The sequence below is a fragment of the Gasterosteus aculeatus genome, chromosome 11 (assembly GCF_964276395.1).
Source record: "Gasterosteus aculeatus chromosome 11, fGasAcu3.hap1.1, whole genome shotgun sequence".
Lineage (NCBI taxonomy): Eukaryota > Metazoa > Chordata > Actinopteri > Perciformes > Gasterosteidae > Gasterosteus > Gasterosteus aculeatus.
In genome coordinates, this window is record NC_135699.1 from 11,305,709 (window position 1) to 11,331,765 (window position 26,057).

Sequence of the window (26,057 nt, forward strand, 5' to 3'; positions counted from 1 at the left end):
GGCATTGCGGCCCCCCTGTACAGGCTCCTGCAGAAGGACCAGCCCTTTGTGTGGGCGGAGGACTGTGAAAGCGCATTCAACACCCTCCAAGAGGCTCTGTCAAGCGCACCCATCCTGGCAGCCCCTGACCCCGAAGTGCCCTGGGAGGAGGTGGCCGCTCTCTCCCCAGGGACAAAAGGGCTGTGGGCTAAATTTAATTCTTTGCAGCTGGCTGATGGGGTCCTTCAGCGGGCATGGGTAGAACCAGCGTCGTCGTGGCGCAGGGGTTAGGGGTTAGAGAAGGTGTGCTGGGAAGCACAAGGTTGGTGGTTTGATTCCAGGCTGCCCCATGTTCCATGTCGAAGTGTCCCTGAGCAAGACACCTAACCCCTAATTGCTCCCTGGGCAAAAATGTGAAAAAAGCCATGGGTTAAAAGTGTAATGTACGTCGCTTTGGATAAAAGCGTCTGCTAAATGACCTGTAATGTAATGTAAATGTAATGGGAGAGAAAAAGTGGCAGACCGTGGTACCCAGAGGGATGCAGGGGGCTGTTCTCGAAGCCATGCATGGCTCTGCAGGCTCTTTGGGGTGCAGACTTTGGGGTGACCAAAACACTCCGGCGGGTCCGTCAGGCCTTCTATTGGGGGCGGCTGAGGAGAGACGTTGAAGACTTTTGTCGGTGCTGTGATCTCTGCACTGCCCGCAAAGGTCCACCGGGCCAGTCCAGGGCTCAGCTACAGCAGTTTCCGGTGGAGGAGCCCATGCAGCGGCTGGGTGTAGACGTTCTGGGCCCTCTCCCACTCACAGACAGAGGTAATCGCTACATACTCGCTACTGTGGATTATTTCACTAAATGGCCTGAGGCCTATGCCATTAAGGACCAGGAGGCCGAGACCATTGTTGAGGCCCTAGTGGAGGGGATAATCAGTCGGCTGGGGGTGCCAGAGTCAATCCATAGCGATCAGGGGAGAAATTTCGAATCTAAAGTTTTTGCCACGATGTGTACACGTCTGGGCATCACAAAGACCCGTACAACACCGCTCCACCCCCAGAGTGATGGGTTAGTGGAAAGATTTAACCGGACTCTGGGCGAACAGCTATCTATCCTGACTGCCGACCATCAGCGCGATTGGGATATGCATTTGCCCCTGGTTCTGATGGCGTGTCGCACTGCGGTCCATGACTCCACTTCATGTACACCGTCCCTCCTCATGTTGGGCAGAAAGTTGAGAACACCAGCGGAACTGACCTTTGGACGACCCCCGGATGCGCTGCGGGTCCCTGCTGGCCCGGACTACGCCAGGCGGCTGCAGGACCGCTTGGACTCTGCACATGCGTATGCCCGCAGGCAAATGCGTAGTGCGGGCGTGCGACAAAAGAGGAATTATGACGTCCGGGCGAAAGGCCGACACTTTGCGGCTGGGGAGCTGGTGTGGACCTACACTCCTAAACGGAAGAAAGGCAGGTGCCCTAAGCTGGATAGCCACTGGGTGGGACCGTGTCTGGTCCTGGAGCGGCTGGGAGAGGTCGTCTACCGGGTGCAGATGCCTGACAGGGGGCGCCGGGTGGCGTTACACCGGGACAGGCTGGCACCATACCGGGGCATCGCCTCCCCTCAGACAGCTGGAGGAGAGGGAGAAACGCCTGGGGTGCCTGTCGTGGCATCACCTAACCGGGAAGTCGTCGCAGGTGGCCTGGGGGACATCGCAAGTGCATGCAGTTTGCCACCTGCGGCTTTGGACCCACCTGACCTGGGACACACAGGGGGGCAACGGGAAAAGTCAACACCCGCGGGCCGACCAAGGAGGAAGCGGCGGACGCCACTGAGGCTTAAAGACTTTGTCCTCGGGGACGAGGACTTAAGAAGGGGGGGGGGTAATGTAGCGTGCCTTAAGTTCATGAATGTATATGGCTCTGATTAATGTTACTGTTACGTAGGCCATTGTTGGGGTACCGCCCCTTCCGGGGAATGTGGGTAGTTTTCGGGGAGCACAGGAAGGGGAAGTTCTGTTCGGACTAAGAGGATGACCGGGTGTGTGAAATGGCGTGGCTGTGGCCGACAACAGACAACAATAAACCCGAGCGATAAGAACCTGGCTCTTTATTTACACGAAACGTTACAATACGATTACTGTTTCTGTGTTATAAATACCAGAATGTTACCTATTACTTCTAACTGTATACTTTTCCATTTAATTCCCCGCAAATTAAAGAAAGACAACCAAACTCATTTGGTCATAGTGGTTGGAGTTTATTAGATGCCTTTAAGACAAAAATGTTAGGCATTTGTAAACAAGAACAAAAACCATAAAATATGCCGCATGTATACAATAATAAAAAGATGAATCATAAAATCGTTAGGCACAAGCTAAACTAACTGCAACAATACGCTATGGAACATTTTCAAATAACACCTAGCAACATTACTTGGACAGACGAGGCAATGAGAAACTCCTCCGATGTTGAACTGCACAGACTTTCTGGATAAACTTAGACTACGCGCCTGACGTCACGTTCAGGAGCAGTCGGTCACAACTAACACTCAAATGACTTTTAGGCAATGAACACTTTGAATAATACAAATATTTATAATCTTTACATTCCGGCCACTGAAATGACAGCGAAGGCGGCACATGCGATAGGGAAGGTGTGCTGTGCAGCGCAAGGTCGGCGGTTCAAATCCTGTCTGCTAATTTGAATAAAAGTGACAGCTGCATGTATAGCAATGTCCTGTAAGTCAAAGCCATCATCGTATCTCATGAGATACTAGCTCATTATGATGACTTACAGGACTTTTTTTTCAGTGGCTGACATGGGCTTCCATACATTAACCTGCAATAGATGTAGATGGATTGTGATTCACTGCACTTGTATGAGTATTTCCACCACTCCATAAAATATATGTAAGATGCAGTTCAATTACGATAGTCTGCTATTATTGTAATCTACTAATTTTGAATTCCCTCATGACTGACGGCACACAGCTCATGAGGTGAAGGGGTGAGGTTGAAGCCCACAGCTGGTGTCAGATCCAGATCATCCTCTTTAACTCCAGGTGGAGGAGTGAAACGGAAGCGTTGGAGGAGGGAAGTGAAGATGAGGAACAGCTCCATCCTGGCCAGACTTTCTCCAGGACACGCCCAGTGTCCTGTGAGGGAACAGGCTTTAGACAATCTGAAAAGCGTGAATTGGTATTGGTAAAAATCCTTAGCCGAGCTTGCTGACCTGCAGAAAAGGGCATGAAGGCGTCTCTCCTGATGAATTTACCCCCCGTATCCAGGAAGTGGGAAGGGTTAAAAGAGTTTGGGCTCTCTCATTCACTCTCATCATGATGGACAGAAGTAAGAAGAGGAAACACAGTGGTCCCCTGTGAACAGAATCAATCAGCAACATGCATCATTTGCATCTGGGTGTGGATTTTATTTGGCGACTCACTGCTCTGATAAAGAAGCCCTGGAAGGTGACGTCTTGGCTGGTTTTGTGAGGCAGGGAGAGGGGGAAGATGTTGGCCACTCTCTGTGTCTCATGGATGACAGCATCAGTGTAGGGCAGGTTCCTCCTGTCCTCTACTCGGACCTGACGGCTTCCTACCACCCTGCTCAGCTCCTCCTGGACCTGATCTGGATTTAAATCATGTTGGTTCAATATGAGTCTGCCTCAAAGTACAACTTCAACTAAGCTATGAAGAAGTCAGATCAGAACTTCAACTACTATCTTAAGTTTAACTTACCTTGAATTTGAGGATATTTGGCCATGAGCAACAGTCCCCAGCTCAGCTCAGCTCACAAGATGGCAATGTTGCATTGGATTCTGAAAAAGGGTTACTAGTGTTAAGGTTTCGGAAGGCTCTCGAGGGAGGACTCAATCCTTTGTTCTCGTCCCGGCCGGAAACGAGGACACGAATGAGTCAATTCGTTTAAATTCAAAAATCAAAAGTTATTTAATAACTGAACAACGTTTTGGGATTACAATTACAAAGTGAAATACTAAGCGAACAGTGGAATATTTCGCGAAATAGAGAATCCTCTGAGCAAGTCTGAAGTGACTTATCAACGCGGCTGCAGGAGAAATTCTAACAGTCTTTCCCCCGCCATGGTCCTTTGAAAACTCTTGAGGTGTGTCTTCTTTGGTGCATTTGAATGTCATTGGCCTCTTCTCCAAAGGGTCACCTCCTCCATTGTCCCTTCCACGTCGAGGTGTGAATCTGCAGCTGTAACCTGAAACCTCTCTGTCCTAGCTGTCCCTCACATTCCAATGCACTCAATGTAGATACATTCGGCTTTATGCCTCAATGAGTGAACTTAACAAAGCATACATCGTTTAAGTCTTCATCTTATAACTAGTACACTTTCATTACAACAACCCATCATTAATGATCACCGTTCATCACACTTCATCATAAGATCTAGGACAGTTCGTGTGGTTCAATTCTCAAGACATTTGCCTCAGTCGGCTGCCTTACATTAAGTTGTTCATTTATTACCTGACAGGAGAAAAAACTCCCAAAAAACCCTCTTTGGGGATAAAATTGGGAGAAATCCATAAAGAACGGCAATTGGCATCCGTCCCCAGGTTTTAACATCACATTGTGACAGAATGTTAATGTGTACAGTGTTTATATGATTTAAATGACTATGAATTGTGTTTGATTGAAATTGCATTCACTTCATCTAACATGTTAATGTAATAACTAATATCTAACATCACACAAACTATAATTCTAACACTAAACATTATTACACGTACTATAATTTCCTGACTAGGGGTGCACTTCTGGCTTAAATCCCTAACACTAGACACACTGATAAAGGTTTGGAAATGTTCATTGAAAACTGTCAGAAAGCAAGAAACTTGAAATGTAAGCAAGCTAAGAAGTCAATGGAGTTTCAGTAAGAGCTCATGAAATCAAAAGGGAATGCAAATGAAGTGCAATCTAACTTGGTTACATTAATCAACCTCCTGTAATGATGCCAAAAGAAGTCATGAGTCATTGGTGAAGTTACCATTGCCTGAAAATGAACTTGAAAAGCAAAATCACTGGTTTCAACAAAAAATGACAATTTTTGATGGTTTTATAGATGATGTAACTGTGTGGTTTTCAGAGGTTGGATGGCATGCGCATACCATTGCTGAAAATATAATCACAGATGACATTGGACCGGATGACAGTATTTCTAATGTGTCAAAACCCAAATCAAGCCACAAATCAAGTTCCTCATCACGTGCATCTTCAACATCCTCTGCTCGCATTAAAGCTCATGCAGAAAAGGCTGCTCTCATGGAACGGGTCGCCGCTCTGCAGAAAATGCATGACCTGGAGGCTCAGGAAGAACAACTGAAAAAGCAGGAAGAACAACTGAAAAGGAAGAAAGAACAACTGGAACTAGAGACTGAACTGGCAGCAACCAATGTAAAAATCAATGTATTTGAATCAAGACATAGCTCAAGAGTGTCAGACGGGATGAACTCTTATTTGGAAAAAGGAACTGTTCAAAGGAAAAGGTCAGTCAAAGAGAATCCACATGCAAACACCTATTTTCCCGATCAAGTGCAACAAAGACTGAATGTGCGGACGGGAACAGAATCTTCTTCCCAGCAACAGGTTGTTCAGGAAAGCGCTGATGGACCATCTGTTAGAGCTCAGGATATGACTCCTCTAACACAACCTGGATATAATGATCATGGCGATATCTATCGCGATATCTATCACATCATTCAGAAGCAAAGTGACATAACCACTCTTCTAGCTCAACACAATCTCTCTTCTACTTTACCACCAAGAGATATTCCCGTTTATGATGGTGATCCCTTATATGGAGTTTTCATCAGGGCATTCGAGAGAGGAGTGGAAAGAAAGACTGATGACTACAGTGACTGCCTGCATTTCCTAGAGCAATATACCAGAGGGTATCCAAAGGATTTAGTCCACAGCTGTCAACATTTGTCTTCGGCTGAGGGCTATAAAAGAGCAAAAGAACTGCTTAAAGAACATTTTGGTAGCTAACATAAGATTGCTACAGCATACATGGACAAAGCATTTGCCTGGCCAGCGATCAAGCCAGAGGACGTGAAAGCATTGCAAGCGTTTACATTATTCCTGAGCGGTTGTTGCAATGCAATGGAACAGCTCACCTATATGGAGAAGTTGAATGTCGCTTCCAATATGAAGACCATTCTTCTGAAACTGCCTTACAAGCTCAGAGACAAGTGGAGGAATAGGGCACGTCACCTCAAGGAACAACATGGACGTCGAGCTAGTTTCTCTGACTTGGTAGACTTCATGGAGAGACAAGTGAAGATATTGTCGGATCCACTTTTTGGGAACATCCAGGATGCTAAGACAACTACATCCGTCAAAACCTATGTCACAGCAAGAGAGAGGCCGAGACTAAGAGGAAGCAGTTTTGCAACTACTGCAACACCTGTGGAAATGCCAATACAAGAAAAAATGACAAGTGGAATGAAAAATGTATCCGTCACCAACCCTCAAAATTCCTGTTTGTTCTGTGAGAGAGATGGTCACGCGTTGGTGCTGTTTCCACAAATCAGGAAAAAGATGCACAGGGAAAAAATTGACTTCTTAAAGAAAAGGGGAGTCTGTTTTGGCTGTTTGAAGGTAGGACACATGAGCAAAGACTGCGCTAGTCGTTTGACTTGTGACATCTGTAACAAAAATCATCCTGAAATACTTCACATTGAACAAAGAGACATAGGAAGGAAAACCGAATTGGATGGAAAATCAATTGGGAGCAATGCTGTTCTCTCACCTCATACATTTGGGCATATTGGGGCCGGTGAAATAGCCTGTCTCTTCTCTATTGTGCCAGTACAAGTAAAGACCCCCAAGGGAGACACTGTATTGCAGACTTATGCGTTTTTGGACCATGCAAGCTCAGCCACCTTCTGCACAGAAAGCCTGATGAGAAGACTGAATGTAACAGGTGTGATGAGCGTCCCAAGCCCACATCAGCGTTGCCCTGGAACCTACAAGAAACACCTGCTCACCACTCATCACGAGCTGAGTGGCCACACCTGCAGCTCGTCAGCTCCGCTACATTTAAGCTGCAGGTTCAGAAGGAACAAGAAGGCCCCCTGGAGAAGACGTAAGGCTAAACCCTCTTGTGTGCCCTTGTCTCACTAGAAAGCAGCGAGTGACCCGGCGGAACCCCTGGAGCACTGCACCGACTCCCCCACGAGCGGATTCACCACGAGCACCAGGGTCCGCAGAACCTCGCAAGCTGGACCTCTCCTAATTAAACGGTTGTAAATAAACCTTGCCCTCCGGGGACTTCACTTGAAACTGTTGTGTAGTCTGTTCCTTCCACCCCGCCACACAGGACAAAAGACTAGTATTCTTTTACGTACAATGAACCAAGTGAAACCTGTGACTAGTCATCATATCCCAGGTTTAGAGATATCAAGTCTGGACAAAACTGATTTCATACAACTGCCCAATGTATTTACACATAAGATCACGCCTGTTTCCAAGCTCAACATTCCCTGACAAGAAGACCTGATGCAATGGCCTTACTTGAAGGACGTCAAGATTCATGAAATAGATTCTGGCATTGACCTGCTCATAGGCACAAATGCTTCTAAGGCATTGGAACCTTGGGAGGTGGTCAATAGCCAAGCCAATGGACCATACGCCGTGAGGACCCTATTGGGGTGGGTCATATATGGTCCTTTGAAAGGAGACAACAGCAGGGATGAGAATGGCTGCCCTGCTGCTGCTGTCAACCGACTGTCCATCGTGAACTTAGAGGAGCTACTGGTTAAACAATACAATCACGACTACAATGAAGAAAGCAGCAAGGAAACAGAGGAAATGTCCAGAGAAGAAATAAAATTCCTGGATATCGTGAATCGCTTATCAAAAATTACAGATGGTCACTATTGCATAGACTTACCTTTTCAAGCAAGAAAATCCCCGCATGCCAAGCAACCGTTGCATAGCAGAGCAACGCATCCAAAGCCTGAAACGCAAGTTTGTTAAAAAGGAGATGTTCCGCGAAGAATATACAACTTTTCTCAAAGAAATGGTTAACAATGGCTATGCGGAAAGGATACCAGAGGATCAACTGAATAGTACTGATGGGAAACTCTGGTACATCCCACATCACGGGGTGTATCACCCGAGGAAAGGAACCTTGAGAGTGGTCTTCGACTGCGCCGCTGGCTTCAAGGGAACATCGCTCAATGAACAATTGCTACTGGGTTGGTAAGTCCAGATCTTACCAACTCACTTATAGGAGTACTCCTCAGATTCAGACAAGAGCCTGTTGCCCTGATGGCTGACATCAAAGCAATGTTTCACCAGGTCAAAGTGTCAGACAACCATATTGACTACTTGCGATTCCTATGGTGGCCTGATGGTGACGTGCAGCAGGATCTCGTCGAAAATCGGATGAAAGTACACCTCTTTGGAGCCGTGTCATCGCCGAGTTGTGCAAATTTTGGCACTAAGAAAGACAGCTGAAGATAACCAAACTCACTTTCCAGCAGAGGTTATAGACACCGTAAAAAACAACTTTTACGTAGATGATTGTTTGAAATCCATGTCCACAGAACAGGGCGCTGTTATTATGGTAAGAGACCTGACCACTCTCTGCCAGAAGGGAGGATTCATACTGTCTAAGTGGATCAGCAACAGCCGTAAGGTATTGGCATCCATTCCACAAGAAAACTGAAGCCAGGAAATAAAAGAGTTGGACTTGGACAAGGACAACCTGCCGATGGAAAGAGCACTAGGATTGCACTGGTGCGTTGAGACAGACGTGTTCACGTTCAGAATGACTGCACCCTCACGAGCATACACCAGACGCGGCATCCTGTCCGTGGTTGGCTCTGTATACGACCCTTTGGGATTCCTGGCGCCATTTGTTCTGCCAGCCAAACTGATTATGCAGGAACTCTGTAGAAAACGCCTTGGATGGGATGAAAACATACCCCAAACCATTTCTCAACAATGGACACAATGGCTGACAGATCTAAACAACATGACAGAGTTAAAAGTGGACCGTTGCATGAAGCCCACAAACTTTGGTCAAATTGGACATGCACAGTTACACCACTTTTCAGACGCCAGCGAAAGTGGATATGGTACAGTTTCATATCTTCGACTGGAAAACAATGAAAAGGAGGTGCACATTGCCTTTATGATAGAGAAAGCAAGAGTAGCACCATTAAAGCAAGTAACGATCCCCAGATTGGAGCTCACTGCTGCAGTTCTAGCTGTCAAAGTTGATATATAATACTAATATTATTAATACTAATAGCGAATTACAGCTTCAGCTGAACAAATCCACCTTCTGGACGGATAGCACAACAGTGCTGAAATACATCACCAACGAAACAAAACGTTTCCGAACCTTCGTAGCAAATAGAATCTCCTTCGTAAGAGACGCTACCGACGTGTCACAATGGAGATATGTCAGCACAAAGGAAAATCTGGCAGATGAAGCCTCTAGAGCAGTGATTCTTAACCATAGGGCCGCGGCCCAAACTTGGGCCACCAGCGCCCCCTAGAGGGCCGCAAAAAACTTTCAGTTTTGCACCTGTGGGCCGCAAGGGCCGCGGGACTGCGTGCAGCTTTCGACCATGTGGTGGCGGTAATGCATCACTCGGTTGTTTAAAAAGCGCCAATACACAGAGAAGAAGACTGTCTACTTCGCAGCAAAAATGGATACGTTTTTAAAAAGAAAAAATGAAGACGAACGTCCTGCCGATACCCCCACCCAGAAGACAAAGTTTTTGCGGAAATACAATCTCGACTTCATTAAATACGGTTTCGTAAATGGAGGAACAGAGGCAGTGCCAAAAGCCCAGTGTGTGGAGTGTGGGCTAATGCTGTCCAACGAAGCTCTCAAGCCCTCAAAACTACAGCGGCATCTAGAGACCAAGCACCCGATGCTTGTGGGAAAGCCGGTGGAATATTTTAAGAGGAAGGAAATTGGGCTGCAGATGCAGAAAAGGTCTGTCGTGTCACTGACAAACAAACAACAATTTTTTTTGCTTGTTAAACAATAAGTGGATTTGGTTTATTATTGAATACAAATCAAACCGAGAGTGAAGTCAATTAAACCTATACAGTGTTAATATTTAATGGGCCCCGGGCCACTTTGTACTATAAAAATTGGGCCTCAAGGTCGAAAAGGTTAAGAACCCCTGCTCTAGAGGACTAACGGCAAACCGCTTCTTAAGCTGCAGATGGAGCTGGAGATGGATCAAAGGACCAGAGATTCTCTATCAACCAGAAAAAGAATGGCAGAAACCTTTTTTGGAATCCACAATCTCTGTCAATGATCCAGAAGTCAAGCAAGACATCGCAAGTAACCTCATTGTGAAAGGTCCATTGAACTCCACCAGCTCTTTGATGAGTTATTTCTCTTCCTAGAAAAGTCTAATGACAGCTGTAGCGTGGCTACTTAAAGTAAAAACAACTCTCTTACTGCTGACTAGAAAAAGAAAGGAGATCCAGACCGCTGTGAGTATCTTAAAAGACGAGGCCAGCCAACTAAAGGAAATGCACGCCTTTAAAGCAACACTCCAAAGACAATGTTTAAATCCCGAGAACCTGATGCATGCAGAACGTGCTGTTATCTCTTTCAGTCAAAGGCAAAGCTTTGAAGAGGAACTATCCACACTAGGGGCTGGTAAAAATGGCGTTAAAAGAAGCAGTCATCTGTACAAGCTGGACCCGGTGTTGGACGATGGACTTCTGAGAGTCGGTGGTCGCCTGAGTAGACTAGCGATGCCTGAAGAGGCCAAGCACCCAGTGATTCTCTCGAAAGACCTGCACGTATCCATACTATTGCTACGACATATCCACGAACAAATTGGCCATGGGGGAAGAAATCATATGCTGTCCCGACTCCGTAAAAAGTACTGGATTATCAAAGCTAACTCTGCGGCAAGAAGGATCATAACAAACTGTGTTGTGTGCAAACGACTGCGGGGAAGAGTTGGGGAACAGAAAATGGCAGACTTACCTCTGGAAAGGATTCTACCAGACAAGCCTCCATTTACTGATGTAGGAGTAGACTACTTCGGCCCTATAGCGATCAAAAGAGGACAAAGTCTTGTTAAAAGATATGGCGTAATCTTCACCTGCATGCCAAGCAGGGCAGTGCATCTCGAAGATGCATATGCTCTTGACACAGACTCCTGCATCCATACACTACGAAGATTTATTTGTCGGCGAGGTCAAGTGCAGTCTTTAAGATCAGACAACGCAACAAACTTTGTTGGAGCTGAAAGAGAATTGAGAGAAGCACTCAATGCCTTGAATCAGGACAAAATCCAGACGGCTATGCTTCAGAAGGGAATTAAATGGCACTTTAACCCCCCAGCAGGATCTCATCACGGCGGTGTATGGGAGCGTTTGATCCGCATGGTCCGAAATGTGCTGCGCTCTGTTCTTAGCCAACAAGTTCTGGATGATGAAGGATTGCAAACTTTAATTTGTGAAGTTGAATCAATTCTAAATGATCGACCCATTACCAAGCTCTCAGAGGACCCAATGGACCTGGAAGCACTCACCCCAAACCACCTCCTTCTATTGAAAACCAAGCCGATACTACCACCTGGACTCTTCGTAAGAGAGGACTTGTATCTAAGGCGCAGATGGAGACAAGTACAATACATGGCAGATCTCTTCTGGAAAAGGTGGACACAGGAGTACTTACCATTAATTCAAGAACGACAGCGGTGGTCAAAGGTAAAAAGGAGCTTCGCCCCAGGTGACATAGTTGTGGTGGTCGACTCCACTGCACCACGAGGCTCCTGGTCAATGGGTAGAATACTGGAGACGAAAGCAGATGCACAAGGCCTTGTGCGTATCGTCCGACTTCAGACAAAAACCAACATATCGGAAAGACCAATAACGAAGATATGTCTGATTAAAGAAACTGAGATTTAGTAAGGCCTGGTGGTAAGGACCAGATACCACCAGATACCAAGTTTTGGAGCCCCGGCCCCAAAAATGACTACTTCAAAAGAAGACTGAAGAATCACTGAAGAGGATTAATTGCCTTAATTAATTGCTTGCACATTCCCTTATTATTTTTTGGTAATTGTTATAAAAGACAATTAGGGGCCGGTGTGTAGGGGCCATCATGTGTTGTTGTTGGCAAAGTATATTTTGTTTGTTAGACTGTATTTATATTGACACTTTGGACACTAGGTGGCGGTGATTAGGTGCACCTGGGTGTACATAAGGGACATAGGTGACAGGAAGAGAGGGACAGGTAGGGGAGCACCAGACAGTTCTCACCAGACCACGAAGACAGACCACCATCAATAGGAGCACGTTCAACCGGTATGTTCATCTGTTTATACAATTGCCTGCAATAAATTACAAACCTCAACCACAATCATCGCTGGAAAATCTTTTGTGTGCGTCGAAACATCACTCCCACCTGTGCCTGATGGCAAAGAACAACAACGAGCCAGCTAAAGGGGCAGCAAACCTAAGATTGCCAATACACTCTTTATCACTGTATTCAAATCTGCTGCCATAGACTGAGCAAAGACTGCGATAGAAAGACTGCACGGTTTATTGACTGGCCAGTAATGAAGGGTTGACCTACAAACAAAAATGAATGATGAAAAAAAAAAACAATAGGAATTACTTAATAATGCCATATGCAATAAAGGAGACTAGTTACCTTACCGTCTTTCAAACACTTCTATCAGATACTGAATCTCCTCAATGATTTTATCCTCTGCTGCTTTTTTGCCCGTCCCAAAGTCTCTCAGGTTGCTCAGAGCAAAACGCCTCATTTCTTTCCACGATTCCCCGTTGGCAAAAATGATTCCATTTCCTACAGAAAAATAGGTAACAATCGTTTTTGTAAGATATATTATTTAAACTATATTCAAATCAGGTTACAATATCTCCAGAAAAATGGCAGCACATAGAATGATGACTACGTGAACCTTTTTTTGTTTCAGTGATCTTTGCACAAAGTGCAGAAGGAAAAGAACGTATTCAGGTAACGTGACTACACTTTCTTCAGTAGTTGAATTCTGTGAGGAACAAAGCATGCGTTGTCTTTCCACCTGGATCACAAATACCTATACTTACTCAGAGAATTACTTGTGTCATTGCCGAATTGAGGGATTTGTCTCTCTCCAAACTCCATAGCATGGTTGACCAGTGCCTGCTTCACGGTCTTGTATCCAGCCAGAATCACAATTTTCTGGGGTCCAAGATACACTGAGAACAACGATCCATATTTCTTGGAAAGCTATGAAACACAAAAAGCAGTAATCATTACAGCTTTAAAAAAAGATAGTAGTTAAATGCTAAACATGGACAAAGAATAAAGAATCATTTTAATTGCAAACAGGGATACAAATCTCATTTGATTGAAACACACGTGTGCCACCTGTCATTCAAATCTCGTATCATCTTGCTCACAAACACATTCCTCACATCAACAAGAGAGCGGTCCAGTCTCTTGAGATCCATCTGAAGCAAGTTACCAAGCAGGGGAGGAGGTTGAGGTCCAGGAGGCTCCCTCCACTGGTCTTTGGAGTAGAACAAATGAAGAGACAAGAATGCACATGAGGACCACCATCAGATCTACTGTAACGTAGGACTGGAAAAGATCTTCCAACATCATCATATTGTAACTTTTGGAACGCAGTCCTCCCAAGAAACCTTTCAGCTGAACAGCTTTGTGAAAAGTAAGCAGACGGGATAAATATATAATAGTTGTAGGCAGATCTTTTAGTCTTATGAACTCCAGTTTCCGCAGGGAAGTCCTGCCCCTTTAACAACAGCTGTGTGGAGGTCTTCATAAACTGTGAATGAGCAGGTCAGCCAACGATAGGTCATATGTGAACTAATGAATTACATTACACGTCATTTAGCTGACGTATTTATCCAAAGCGACTTACATTACACTTTAAACCCATGGCTTTTTCACATATTGCCCAGGGAGCAATTAGGAGTTAAGTGTCTTGCTCAGGGACACTTCAACTTTAAACATGTGGCAGCCGGGACTTTAACCACCAACCCTGCGGATCCCAGCGCACCAGACCCCCTGCGCCACGACAACCCCAATAACAAATACAGAAAAGAATCCCTTTTGAATCCCTTATTGGTTTAAGTAATTTGTATTTGTCCATTGTTTTTCTTTCCTCCCCATCAGCTTCTTACCGCCCTGAGATCAGTGAACAATGACCAAACTGTGAATTAAACCTCAACATTCAAAGTCCTATTCCATATCAACAGTTAACAGAAAATGTTAGAATTGGAGCACAGACTACTAAATTAAGATCACAATACATTTGCACAATAAATAAAGCAAGCTTTAAAATGTTGTTGGGTGTGTGTCTGTGTTTGTCTATATAGGATTAGCGGGACAATCCGGATTAAAATGAAAATGGCGTTTGTGATAGTGTATATGATTACGATATAGAAAACTGGCAGCGAGGCTCTATACGTGTTTCATAGAGTACTGAGGCAAACAATAAAGGCTTTAATAGAGTGAACAGCGTGTGGTGAGAGATAAACGTTTGACTTGTTGTAGCGTCAGCCTGACAAGTTCACAAACACACCCAACAACATTACACTTTAAAGCGTTCTTTTTTTACTTTGCGCGAATGCATTTTGAGAATATCTCAATTTTATTGTCTTTGCTCCAATTCTAACATTTTCGGTTAACCCCCACAGGTGCGGTATAGGCACGTTCAAAGATAAAAGAAAAGGTGCAACTTTGACCAAAGGATCTTGAAGACTGATACATTTATGGAAAATGTTTGGAAGGGATCGACCACAAAAGTGCAACTTTGAAACCCTATGATGTGATTTTATTTGGCTGATTCACTTATTATGTTAAAGTAAAGGGATTAATGATACAATTATTAATGAACCAGAAACACGTTTCACAGAAGAGGGGGTGTTGAATCGTATTAATGTTCATAGTCAACAACACTCAATACAGTTGACAGCAAATTGAATTAATTACAAAAACAAAAGACATAAAACAAGATTAGAAAACAAAACAGAATTGCTCCAAGACTATATCAAGTGGTTACATGTCAAGTGCAAAGGTGAAAAGAGTTTTTTTTTTTTTAGATCACTTTGTGTACTGCTTCGGGATAGTTTTCTAAATAGTGAATATCGCTCACGCTAGAATTGGAGACAGTTGCAGTACAACTACTTAGTTGTTTTCCATTATCAGAACTGAATGGAACCCCAGCAGCCAATCAGAATCAGTGTTCTTGCAGTGCATGGAAATACAGTAGTCAATACATTAATAAAGATAAGAAACTAATAATTTATATTATTATATATATGAATCAGTAAGCTCTACCCTGTGGTGACTTATTTTAAACACATTGATGTTTCACCAAATGAATCAAAGTAGAATACAGATTTTATAACAGCTTGATTTGTGCAGCTGTATAAAGAATTTTTACCCCATTTACTTATTAAATAATCTACTCATTTTTAATTCCCTCACGACTGACGGCACACAGCTCATGAGGTGAAGGGGTGAGGTTGAAGCCCACAGATGGAGTCAGATCCAGATCATCCTCTTTAACTCCAGGTGGAGGAGTGAAACAGAAGCGCTGGAGGAGGGAAGTGAAGAAGAGGAAGAGCTCCATCCTGGCCAGACTTTCTCCAGGACACGCCCTGCGTCCTGTGAGGGAACAGGCTTTAGACAATCTGAAAAGCGTGAATTGGTAATGGTAAAAATCCTTAGCCGAGCTTGCTGACCTGCAGAAAAGGGCATGAAGGCGTCTCTCCTGATGAATTTACCCCCCGTATCCAGGAAGTGGGAAGGGTTAAAAGAGTTTGGGCTCTCCCATTCACTCTCATCATGATGGACAGAAGTAAGAAGAGGAAACACAGTGGTCCCCTGTGAACAGAATCAATCAGCAACATGCATCATTTGCATTTGGGTGTGGATTTTATTTGGCGACTCACTGCTCTGATAAAGAAGCCCTGGAAGGTGACGTCTTGGCTGGTTTTGTGAGGCAGGGAGAGGGGGAAGATGTTGGCCACTCTCTGTGTCTCATGGATGACAGCATCAGTGTACGGCAGGTTCCTCCTGTCCTCTACTCGGACCTGACGGCTTCCTACCACCCTGCTCAGCTCCTCCTGGACCTGATCTGGATTTAAATCATGTTGGTTCAATATGAGTCTGCCTCAAAGTACAACTTCAACTAAGCTATGAAGAAGTCAGATCAGAACTTCAACTACTATCTTAAATTTAACTTACCTTGAATTTGAGGATATTTGGCCATGAGCAACAGTCCCCAGCTCAGCGTACTCGATGTTGTATCAGAACCAGCCGCAAAGAGGTTGCTAGCAGTTGTGACCAGGTTGTCTATGTGGTAGTAAGAGTCTGTAATCCCTGAATCCTTATTATAAAAGGAGAATATAAAATTAGTTTGAAGTTTTTCAAACCACTTGTCATCTTTCAGCTATTGACCATTGTCATAAGAGGACGTTTTATGAATTCATGAGTAATTGAAGAAACCTTGAAAAAGAAATTGTATATTGCCCCAACCATTTGTCACCTTCCAGCTATCGACCGCTGTTACATGAGCATGTTTTTAATGAATTCATGAGTGATTAAAGAACTTTTGAATTTTTTTTTAAGAAATTGTGATTTTACTTATGATTTTAATACCTCTAGCTTCTGTTTGTGTGCTAGAAACGAGTCCACAAATCCTCTGCACATCTGAACGTTCAAAGTTTCTTGTAAACGTCCAATCAGCTGCTTTATATGTCTTCGGTTTTCAGCAACATTCCTCTTAAAACGCATACGGTCGCTCGCCCATTGAAATATCCACGGGTACATGTCAACCAACTGTTGGAATTGAAAATAGAATAAACAGGTTCAGCATGTTATTGGTTAGCCATGAATATAATGATTATTTACATTTTTCATTTATCTGAGGCATTTGTCCAAAGAAACTTACAAGAAGTGCATTCAACCAAGAGTGTACAGACCCAGAACAACAACAATCAACAACATCTAAGAGTTTATCTATTAAAAGACAGACAAAATTTTACCTGTACTGAAGGAGAACCTGCAAGTCTGAAGTTGTCATTTGCTCGGTCTACCATGAGTTTAAACTCTTCATCACTGTATTCAAATCTGCTGCCATAGACAATTGAACAGATGATGTTGGAGACTGCAGGGTTTATTGACTGGCCAGTATTGAAGGGTTGACCTACAAACAAAAATGAATGATGAAAAAAAAAAACACCAATAGGAATTACTTAATAATGCAATATGCAATAAAGGAGACTAGTTACCTTCATGTCTTTCAAACACTTCTATCAGATACTGAATCTCCTCAATGATTTTATCCTCTGCTGCTTTTCTGCCCATCCCAAAGTCTCTCAGGTTGCTCAGAGCAAAACGCCTCATTTCTTTCCACGATTCCCCATTGGCAAAAATGATTCCATTTCCTACAAAAAAATAGGTAACAATCATTTTTGTAAGATATATTCCATCCATCTGCAAACCACTTATCCTGCTCACACGGTCACTGGAGTCTATCCCAGCAAACGTCAGGCAATAGACGGGATACCCCCTGGATTGGTCCTCAGTCAATGGCAGGGCTAACACGGAGACATACAACATTTCCTAACCTAATCCCCAGTGGATGTCTTTGGACTGTGGGAGGAAATCGCAGACACGGGGAGAACATGAAGACTCCACACAGAAAGGGCACGGAGCGGAGTCAAACCCAGGAACTTGCTGTGAGGCGACAGTGCCAACCACCACACCACCGTGCTGCCCTGTAAGATGTACTATTTAAACTATATTCAAATCAGGTTACAACATCGTCAGAAAAATGGCAGCACATAGAATGATGACTGCATGAAACCATTTTCTCTTTCAGTGATCTTTGCACAAAGAGCAGAAGGAAAAGAACGTATTCAGATAACGTGACTACACTTTCTTCAGTAGTTGAATTCTGTGAGGAACAAAGCATGCGTTGTCTTTCCACCTGGGTCACATATACCTATACTTACTCAGAGAATTACTTGTGTCATTGCCGAATTGAGGGATTTGTCTCTCTCCAAACTCCATAGCATGGTTGACCAGTGCCTGCTTCACGGTCTTGTATCCAGCCAGAATCACCACTTTCTGGAGTCCAAGATACACTGAGAACACCGATCCATATTTCTTGGAAAGCTATGAAACACAAAAAGCAGTAATCATTACAGCTTTGAAAAAAGATAGTAGTTAAATAACAGAATATCACACTGAATGCTAAACATGGACAAAGAATAAAGAAGAATATTAATTGCAAACAGGGATACAAATCTCATTTGATTGAAACACACGTGTGCCACCTGTCATTTAAATCTCGTATCATCTCGCTCACAAACACATTCCTCACATCAATAAGAGAGCGGTCCAGTCTCTTGAGATCCACCTGAAGCAAGTTACCAAGCAGGGGAAGAGGTTGAGGTCCAGGAGGCTCCCTCCTCTGGTCTTTGGAGCGGAGAAAAAAGGACACGAGAATGCACATGAGGACCACCATCAGTGCTACTGTAACGTAGGACTGGAAAAGATCTTCTAACATCATCATATCGTAACTTTTGGAACGCAGTCCTCCCAAGAAACTTTTCAGCTGAACAGCTTTGTGAAAAGTAAGCAGACAGGATAAATATCTATTAGTCGCAGGCAGATCTTCTACTCTTATGAACTCTGGTTTCTGCAGGGAAGTCCCGCCCCTTTAACAACAGCTGTGTGGAGCTCTTCATTAACTGTGAATGAGCAGGTCAGCCAATCACATTTATGATATAACGGTTAGTCATGAGCAATCTTCAATAATGGCGGCACGGTGGCGTGGTGGTTAGCACTGTTGCCTCACAGCAAGAAGGTCCTGGGTTCGATTCCACCCAGTGGCCTTTCTGTGTGGAGTCTGCATGTTCTCCCCGGTTTGACAATGGATGGATGGATGGATGGAATCTTCAATAATGAAAAACAAATACAGGAAAGAAGAACACATTATACTAAAAAACTGATTTCGCACATTGGTCATGGTCCATATTTCGATAGTCTGTTTTACTGTTACTTGAGTACATGCGGTTACACTTGTGTTCATCCTCCGGCAGGTAAGTGATGGCGCCGTCAGCTGCCACATAAGGGTGGTAAGCAAATGGCAAAGGCTCCAGGGATACTTTCACCTGCGGTCGAAGGTGGGCCAAGTCCAGTACTTTTATCACATGAGTGTTGAGAGCAACTGGTCGGTCATCATTGAGGCCAGACAGAGTGATCTGCTCAATGTATTAGTCTCTGCTTGACTTCTTACTCTTACTGTTCACGCTTAACGTGGAAGAGTACTTTGACACTTTGAGGTAAGACCAATTTTCAGACATAATTCATAATTTGATCATTGTCCGTTCATCATTGTGCGTAAGAAGCTGATGGAGAGGAAAAAAAATCAATGGACAAATAAAAATTAGGGAAACCAATAAGGGATTAGAAAGTAATTCGTTGATACATGTTAAACTGAAAAGGCCTTAGTAAAGTCTGTAAAACCACACCATAGTTGTTAATATTCTGAAATGACATTGCCTCCACCTTCATTCCATTAATACAAAAAAAAGAATATCAAGGATTTAGATAAATTATTAAAATGTTTCTTCATTGTGCCATTTGTTGTTAAAATGTTTCCTCCCTACAGCGATAACAAGCTCTTATCTTCACATGCCACTGAAAGGAATCCGGGCAGCACGGGTGCGGGATAGGCATGTTCAAAGATAACTGTCCCGATTTGGGTTTATTTCCTGCTTTGAATTGGTTTATTTCATTTTTTTTAAATCTAAGTCCAACTGTAGCACCATTGATCCCTGCATCTGTCACGGACAAGGTAGGACTCAAACGCAGAGTTTGACAATAAAAGGTACCTTTAATAAATTACCAAATCCAAAACACCAGGGGGGGGAAAACGCAGACACAGACCAGGATCTCACAGGGTGACAATATTCAGGGTAGAACATTCAATGACGCGGCAAAGGACAAAAGACGGAGGGCGGGACGGGCAGAAAACAGGTAACAGGGTGGGAGGTAGAGACAAGGGGACGAGGGTCGGGCAGCCAGGGGGACTCCGGCGGACGGAGGGCGGACGGGCGGCCTGAGAACTTCAGGGGGTCGGATGGAACGACGGGTGGGCGGCCGGGGAACCTCCGGGGGTCGGCCTGGCGGGGGGACATGAGCCGGGCTTGAGAGTGCCGGCGATGGGTCACGGGGAGCCGTGCTCGGGGCCCCCGGGTCATCAGCTTCTTACCGCCCTGAGATCAGTGAACAATGACCAAACTGTGAATTAAACCTCAACATTCAAAGTCCTATTCCACATCAACAGTTAAATTGTTAGAATTGGAGCACAATACATTTGCACAATAAATAAAGAAAGCTTTAAAATGTTGTTGGGTGGGTGTCTGTGTTTGTCAATTTAGGATTAGCGGGAGGATCCAGATTAAAATGAAAATTACGTCTGTGATAGTGTATATGATAACAATATAGAAAACTGGCAGCGAGGCTCTATATGTGTTTCATAGAGTACTGAGGCAAACAATTAAGGCTTTAATAGAGTGAACAGCGTGTGGTGAGAGATAAACGTTTGACTTGTAGCGTCGGCCTGACAAGTTCACAAACACAAACACACCCAAAAACATTACACTTTAAAGCATTCTTTATTTACTTTGTGCAAATGTATTGTGAATGTATTGGAAATAAATGTATTTGCTCCAATTCTAACATTTTTGGTTAACCCTCACGGGTTGCGGCATAGGCATTTTCAAAGATAAAAGAAAAGGTGCAACTTTGACCAAAGGATCTTGAAGACTGATACAATATTCATGGAAAATGTTTGGAAGGGATCGACCACAAAAGTGCAACTTTGAAACGCTACGATGTGATTGTATTTAGCTGATTCAGTTATTATTATCTTAAAGTAAAAGGATTATTGATACAATCCATCATCACCCAGGACCTCAAGTGGGAGCTGAACATCGGCTCAATCACCAAGAAGGCTCAGCAGAGGTTGTTCTTCCTGAAGCAGCTGAAGAAATTCATCCTGCCAAAGACGATGATGGTGCACTTCTACACGGCCATCATCGAGTCCTCTGATCCTCCATCACCGTCTGGTAAGCTGCAGCCACAGCCAAGGACAAGGGCAGGCTGCAGCGTGTCATCCACTCTGCAGAGAGGGTGATTGGCTGCAATCTGCCGTCCCTGCAGGACTTGTTCGCTTCTAGGACCCTGAAGCGAGCCAAAAAGATTGTAGCCGACCCCTCTCACCCCGGACAAAACCTGTTTGTGCCCCTCCCATCTGGCAGGAGGCTGAGGTCCTTCAGGACTACGACCTCCCGCCACACAAACAGTTTCTTCCCGTCGGCAGTCAGGCTCATCAACAGAGCCACTGACTGACTATAACATTCCACCGGTCACTTACTTTCATTCTGCACACGTCACTTTCACTTGTCACTCTGCACATTTGTCACTTCCTGTTCGCTAGTGCACTTTATTTAATTTTAAAATATTTTTAACTTTATTTTATTTTTAAATAACCCATAGCCTTATTCTACTAACCCATAGCATTAGCATTTTATTTTATTACTCGTACACTGCTGTCTTGCCGTCTATTGTCATACTGTCTACTGTCACGCACCAACCACCAAGTCAAATTCCTTGCATGTCTGACATATTTTGGCAATAAATGTTTCCTGATTAATAATGAACCAGAAACAAGTTTCACAGAAGGGGGTGTTGAATTTTATTAATAATAGTCAATAACACTCAATACAGTTGACAGCAAAGTGAATTAATTACAAAAACAATACACATATAACAAGACTAGAAAACAAAACAGAATTGCTCCAAAACAATATCAAGTGATTACAGATGGTTACATGTCAAGTGCAAAGGTGAAAATTGCTTGTTTTTTGGTCACTTTGTGTACTGCTTCGGGATAGTTATCTGAATAGCGAATATCGGTCACACTGGAATTGGAGACAGTTGTTAGTTGTTTTCCATTATCAGGACTGAATGGAGCCCCAGCAGCCAATCAGAATCAGTGTTCTTGCAGAGCATGGAAATATAGTAGTCAGTACATACACACACATATACAATGAATCAAAAATCTCTACCCTGTGGTGACTTGTTTTAAACACATTGATGTTTTGCCAAAGTAGAATACAGGTTTTCTAACAGCTTGATTTGTGCAGCTGTATAAAGAATAGTTATCTCATTCACTTATCTAATAAATAAATAATCTATAAATAATCTACTCATTTTGAATTCCCTCACGACTGACGGCACACAGCTCATGAGGAGAAGGGGTGCGGGTGACGCCCACAGCTGGATTCAGATCTAGATCATCCTCTTTAACTCCAGGTGGAGGAGTGAAACGGAAGCGCTGGAGGAGGGAAGTGAAGAAGAGGAAGAGCTCCATCCTGGCCAGACTTTCTCCAGGACACGCCCTGCGTCCTGTGAGGGAACAGGCTTTAGACAATCTAAAAAGCGTGAATTGGTATTGGTAAAAATCCTTAGCTGAGCTTGCTGACCTGCAGAAAAGGGCATGAAGGAGTCTCTCCTGATGAATTTACCCTCCGTATCCAGGAAGTGGCAAGGGTTAAAAGAGTTTGGGCTCTCCCATTCACTCTCATCATGATGAACAGAAGTAAGAAGAGGAAACACAGTGGTCCCCTGTGAACAGAAAAAATCAGCAACATGCAACATTTGGGACCAAGTTGTGTATTTTATTTGGCGACTCACCTCTTTGATGAAGAAGCCCTGGAAGGTGACGTCTCGGCTGGTTTTGTGAGGAATGGCAAGGGGGACAACGTTGGCCAGTCTCTGTGTCTCATGGATGACAGCATCAGTGTACGGCAGGTTCCTCCTGTCCTCTACTCGGACCTGACGGCTTCCCATCACCCTGCTCAGCTCCTCCTGGACCTGGTCTGGATTTAAATAATATTCATGTTCAAGTTTGCCTTAAGCTACAACTTCAACTAAACATTGGAACGTGTAAGAAAAAAAGAAAAAAAAAGAACTTCTTAAAAACTCATACTTATCTACTAGTAGTACTAAAAATCTTATTGGCATGCAGCAGGTCTACCCATGTCACCTACCTTGAATTTGGGGATATTTGGCCATGAGCAACAGAGCCCATCTCAGTGTAGCTCCTGTCGTATCAGAACCAGCAACAAAGAGGTTGCTAGCAGTTGTCACCAGGTTCTCAATGTTGTAGTTTGAATCCGGAATTTTTAAATCCTTATTAATAGAGAAGAGATTTAAACTTCATATAAATAAAATGGGGGTATGTGGTACATTTGTCAAGAGAAAAATGTTTTTTCAAGATATAAACCATATATCAAAATAGCACCCTTGTTTGTATTACCTCCAGCTTCTGTTTGTGTGCTAGAAACGAGTCCACAAATCCTCTGCACATCTGAACATTCAAAGTTTCTTGTAAAATTCCGATCAGCTTTTTTATTTGTTTTCGGTTCTCAGCAACATTCCTCTTGAGACGCATCCTGTTGCTCACCCATTGAAATATCAGTGGGTACATTTTGAACAACTGTTGGAATTTTACAGGGATTAAACACGTTCAGCATGATATTTGTTGTCTATAGGTCATGAATGCACAGCAAAAAAAAGGTCATATGCCTATTACCTCAGGAGTCTAATTCTCATTATAAACCAAAAAAGGTACATCTTAGTTTAGTTGATAAAAGACAAAGTGTTACCTGTACTGAAGGAGAACCTGCAAGTCTGAAGTTTTCATTTGCTCGGTCTACCATGAGTCTAAACTCTTCATCACTGTATTCAAATCTGCTGCCATAGACAATTGAACAGATGACGTTGGAGACTGCATAGTTCATTGACTGGGCAGAACTGAAGGGTTGACCTATAAACAAAAAATGAATGATGAAAAAACAATATGGAATCCTTTCGAAGACATAATGCAATAAAGAAGACGAGTTACCTTCATGTCTTTGAAACACTTCTATCAGATACTGAATCTCCTCAATGATTTTATCCTCTGCTGCTTTTTTGCCCATCCCAAAGTCTCTCAGGTTGGTCAGAGCAAAACGCCTCATTTCTTTCCACGATTCCCCATTGGCAAATGTGACTCCGTTCCCTGAAGTGAAAGCAAGTACACGTGTTTGTCAAATGTTATTTAGACAAAAACAAAACATTTTGTTTGATATTTTCAGGATAATAAGAGGTTGAATGATGAACTTTTATTTTTCTTCAGGGGGATTCACTTTGCACACAAATATCAAATGAATGTCAACAATCATTCATGACAGCATATAATGAAGTAAATGGATCATAAAAAATAAAATAAAAACACAAAACTTTGTTTTGGAAATCAATAAATTACTTCAGATGCAGTTAAAGAAAAAATTACACTATATTATCAAAGCCTGTGAAGCAGTTGAATGCTGTGTGGGACCAAGTGATGCCGCTTTCATCCTGGACCTCATGTACCTGCACCCTAAAGATCAAAGTGCACATTCAGGTCTCAGAGCGTACAGAGGGTCTGTTGCAATACTGTGAGCAAAGATCTTGGTTAATCTACTATCGTGCACATTGGTTCCCCTGTGTCTTTGCCACTCTGTTCCACAACCTTTCTACCGCTCTGTTGTTGCTACTGCTTTTGTCTGAACAACGATGTCCCTACAACTTATGGAAAAAAATAAAATGAAATTCTATTATACTGTAGCTGTATACTTTGAGATGTGTGATGTTAACATTCTGATTCAATCAAATGTGGGTGCCACCTAAAATATTTTATAGTATGAGTGAGTATTACTCAAATCAGCTGCGTTATACTTACTTAGTGAACCACTTAAGTCATGGCCAGTTGGACTGACATATCTCTCTCCAAACTCCACAGCATAGTTGACCAGTGCCTGCTTCACGGTCTTGTCTCCAGCCAGAACCACCACTTTCTGGGGTCCAAGATGCACTGTGAACACTGATCCATATTTCTTGGAAAGCTATGACACACAAAAAGCAGTAATCATTACAACTTTGAATAAAGTTAGTATTTAAATCCAAGAACATCACTCGGGAATTTTGAAACATGGACAAAGACGATAGAAACACCTCATAAGATCAGTTTCATGAACACTTATTCCAATTCTGCATTTAAAATGACTGTTGAGAAGATATTAAGTGTCATACACTAATATCTTGTGTTAAAGCAATAACATGTATTACAAATTGCAAATACCAATTGATTGAAATACACGTGTGCAGCCTGTCATTCAAATCTCGTATCATCTCGCTCACAAACACATTCCTCACATCAACAAGAGAGCGGTCCAGTCTCTTGAGATCCACCTGAAGCAAGTTACCAAGCAGGGGAAGAGGTTGAGGTCCAGGAGGCTCCCTCCTCTTGTCTCTGGAGCGGAAAAACAAGGACACAAGAATGCACATGAGGACCAGCATCAGAGCTACTGTAACGTAGGACTGGAAAAGATCTTCCAACATCATGATATCGTAACTTTTGGAACACAGCCCTCCCAAGAAACCTTTCAGCTGAACAGCTTTGTGAAAAGTACGCTGGCAGGATAAATATCTAATAGTTGCTGATAGATCTTCTAGTCTTATGAACTCAGGTTTCTGCAGAGAAGCCCCACCCCGTTAGCAACAGCTGTGTGGAGCTCGTCATTAACTGTGAATGAGCAGGTCAGCCAATCACAGCAATCAGTTTTTTGTCTTCTTCTTCTTCTTTCTTCTGGTGTTCATTGGCAGTTGGCAAAGCAACTTGAATTACCACCACCATCTGGACTGGAGTTTGGAACAGGAGTTTATGCGCGTGCACTAGAACAGGGGTTCTTAACCTTTTCGACCTTGAGGCCCAATTTTTATAGTACAAAGTGGCCCGGGGCCCATTAAATATTAACACTGTATAGGTTTAATTGACTTCACTCTCGGTTTGATTTGTATTCAATAATAAACCAAATCCACTTATTGTTTAACAAGCAAAAAAAATTGTCAAATAAAATGACATGATAAAATGGGATCATCACAAAGACTTTTATTAAACGTTTACATAAACCTGCACACAT

General features: G+C 43.3%; 3 protein-coding genes and 1 long non-coding RNA gene across 5 annotated transcripts; all 4 read right to left on the reverse strand.

The window, feature by feature from the left end:
• Positions 1–2,790: 2,790 nt before the first annotated feature.
• LOC120827644 (cytochrome P450 2K1) lies at positions 2,791–13,697 on the reverse strand. Its single transcript, XM_040190708.2, is given in 8 exon segments — positions 2,791–3,128; positions 3,206–3,347; positions 3,416–3,600; positions 3,711–3,761; positions 12,652–12,804; positions 13,068–13,230; positions 13,419–13,535; positions 13,537–13,697. Coding segments are annotated over 8 exon segments (1,086 nt in total). The 5' UTR covers positions 13,612–13,697; the 3' UTR covers positions 2,791–2,928.
• Positions 8,805–11,387, reverse strand: LOC144384531 (uncharacterized). The gene is made up of 3 exons (XR_013451320.1): positions 11,257–11,387; positions 10,972–11,034; positions 8,805–8,894 (listed from the first exon to the last, which is right to left on the reverse strand). It is a non-coding gene; the product is annotated as an uncharacterized LOC144384531 (long non-coding RNA).
• Positions 13,698–14,446: 749 nt separating the features above from the next.
• LOC120827649 (cytochrome P450 2K1) lies at positions 14,447–18,727 on the reverse strand. Its single transcript, XM_078083772.1, has 9 exons — positions 18,362–18,727; positions 17,991–18,153; positions 17,265–17,420; positions 17,019–17,179; positions 16,633–16,812; positions 16,219–16,360; positions 15,924–16,108; positions 15,714–15,855; positions 14,447–15,636 (listed from the first exon to the last, which is right to left on the reverse strand). The coding sequence occupies exons 1-9, from the start codon at positions 18,551–18,553 to the stop codon at positions 15,434–15,436; spliced, it is 1,524 nt and encodes a 507-aa protein (XP_077939898.1). The 5' UTR covers positions 18,554–18,727; the 3' UTR covers positions 14,447–15,433.
• Positions 18,728–21,721: 2,994 nt separating this feature from the next.
• Positions 21,722–25,642, reverse strand: LOC144384532 (cytochrome P450 2K1-like). 2 transcript variants are annotated; one of them, XM_078083770.1, is made up of 9 exons: positions 25,291–25,642; positions 24,818–24,980; positions 23,960–24,115; positions 23,721–23,881; positions 23,372–23,551; positions 23,103–23,244; positions 22,747–22,931; positions 22,536–22,677; positions 21,722–22,458 (listed from the first exon to the last, which is right to left on the reverse strand). In XM_078083770.1, the coding sequence occupies exons 1-9, from the start codon at positions 25,477–25,479 to the stop codon at positions 22,256–22,258; spliced, it is 1,521 nt and encodes a 506-aa protein (XP_077939896.1). In that variant the 5' UTR covers positions 25,480–25,642; the 3' UTR covers positions 21,722–22,255. The 2 variants fall into 2 exon arrangements, with proteins under 2 accessions (XP_077939896.1, XP_077939895.1); XM_078083769.1 differs by having other exon boundaries at positions 25,276–25,589.
• Positions 25,643–26,057: the final 415 nt, after the last annotated feature.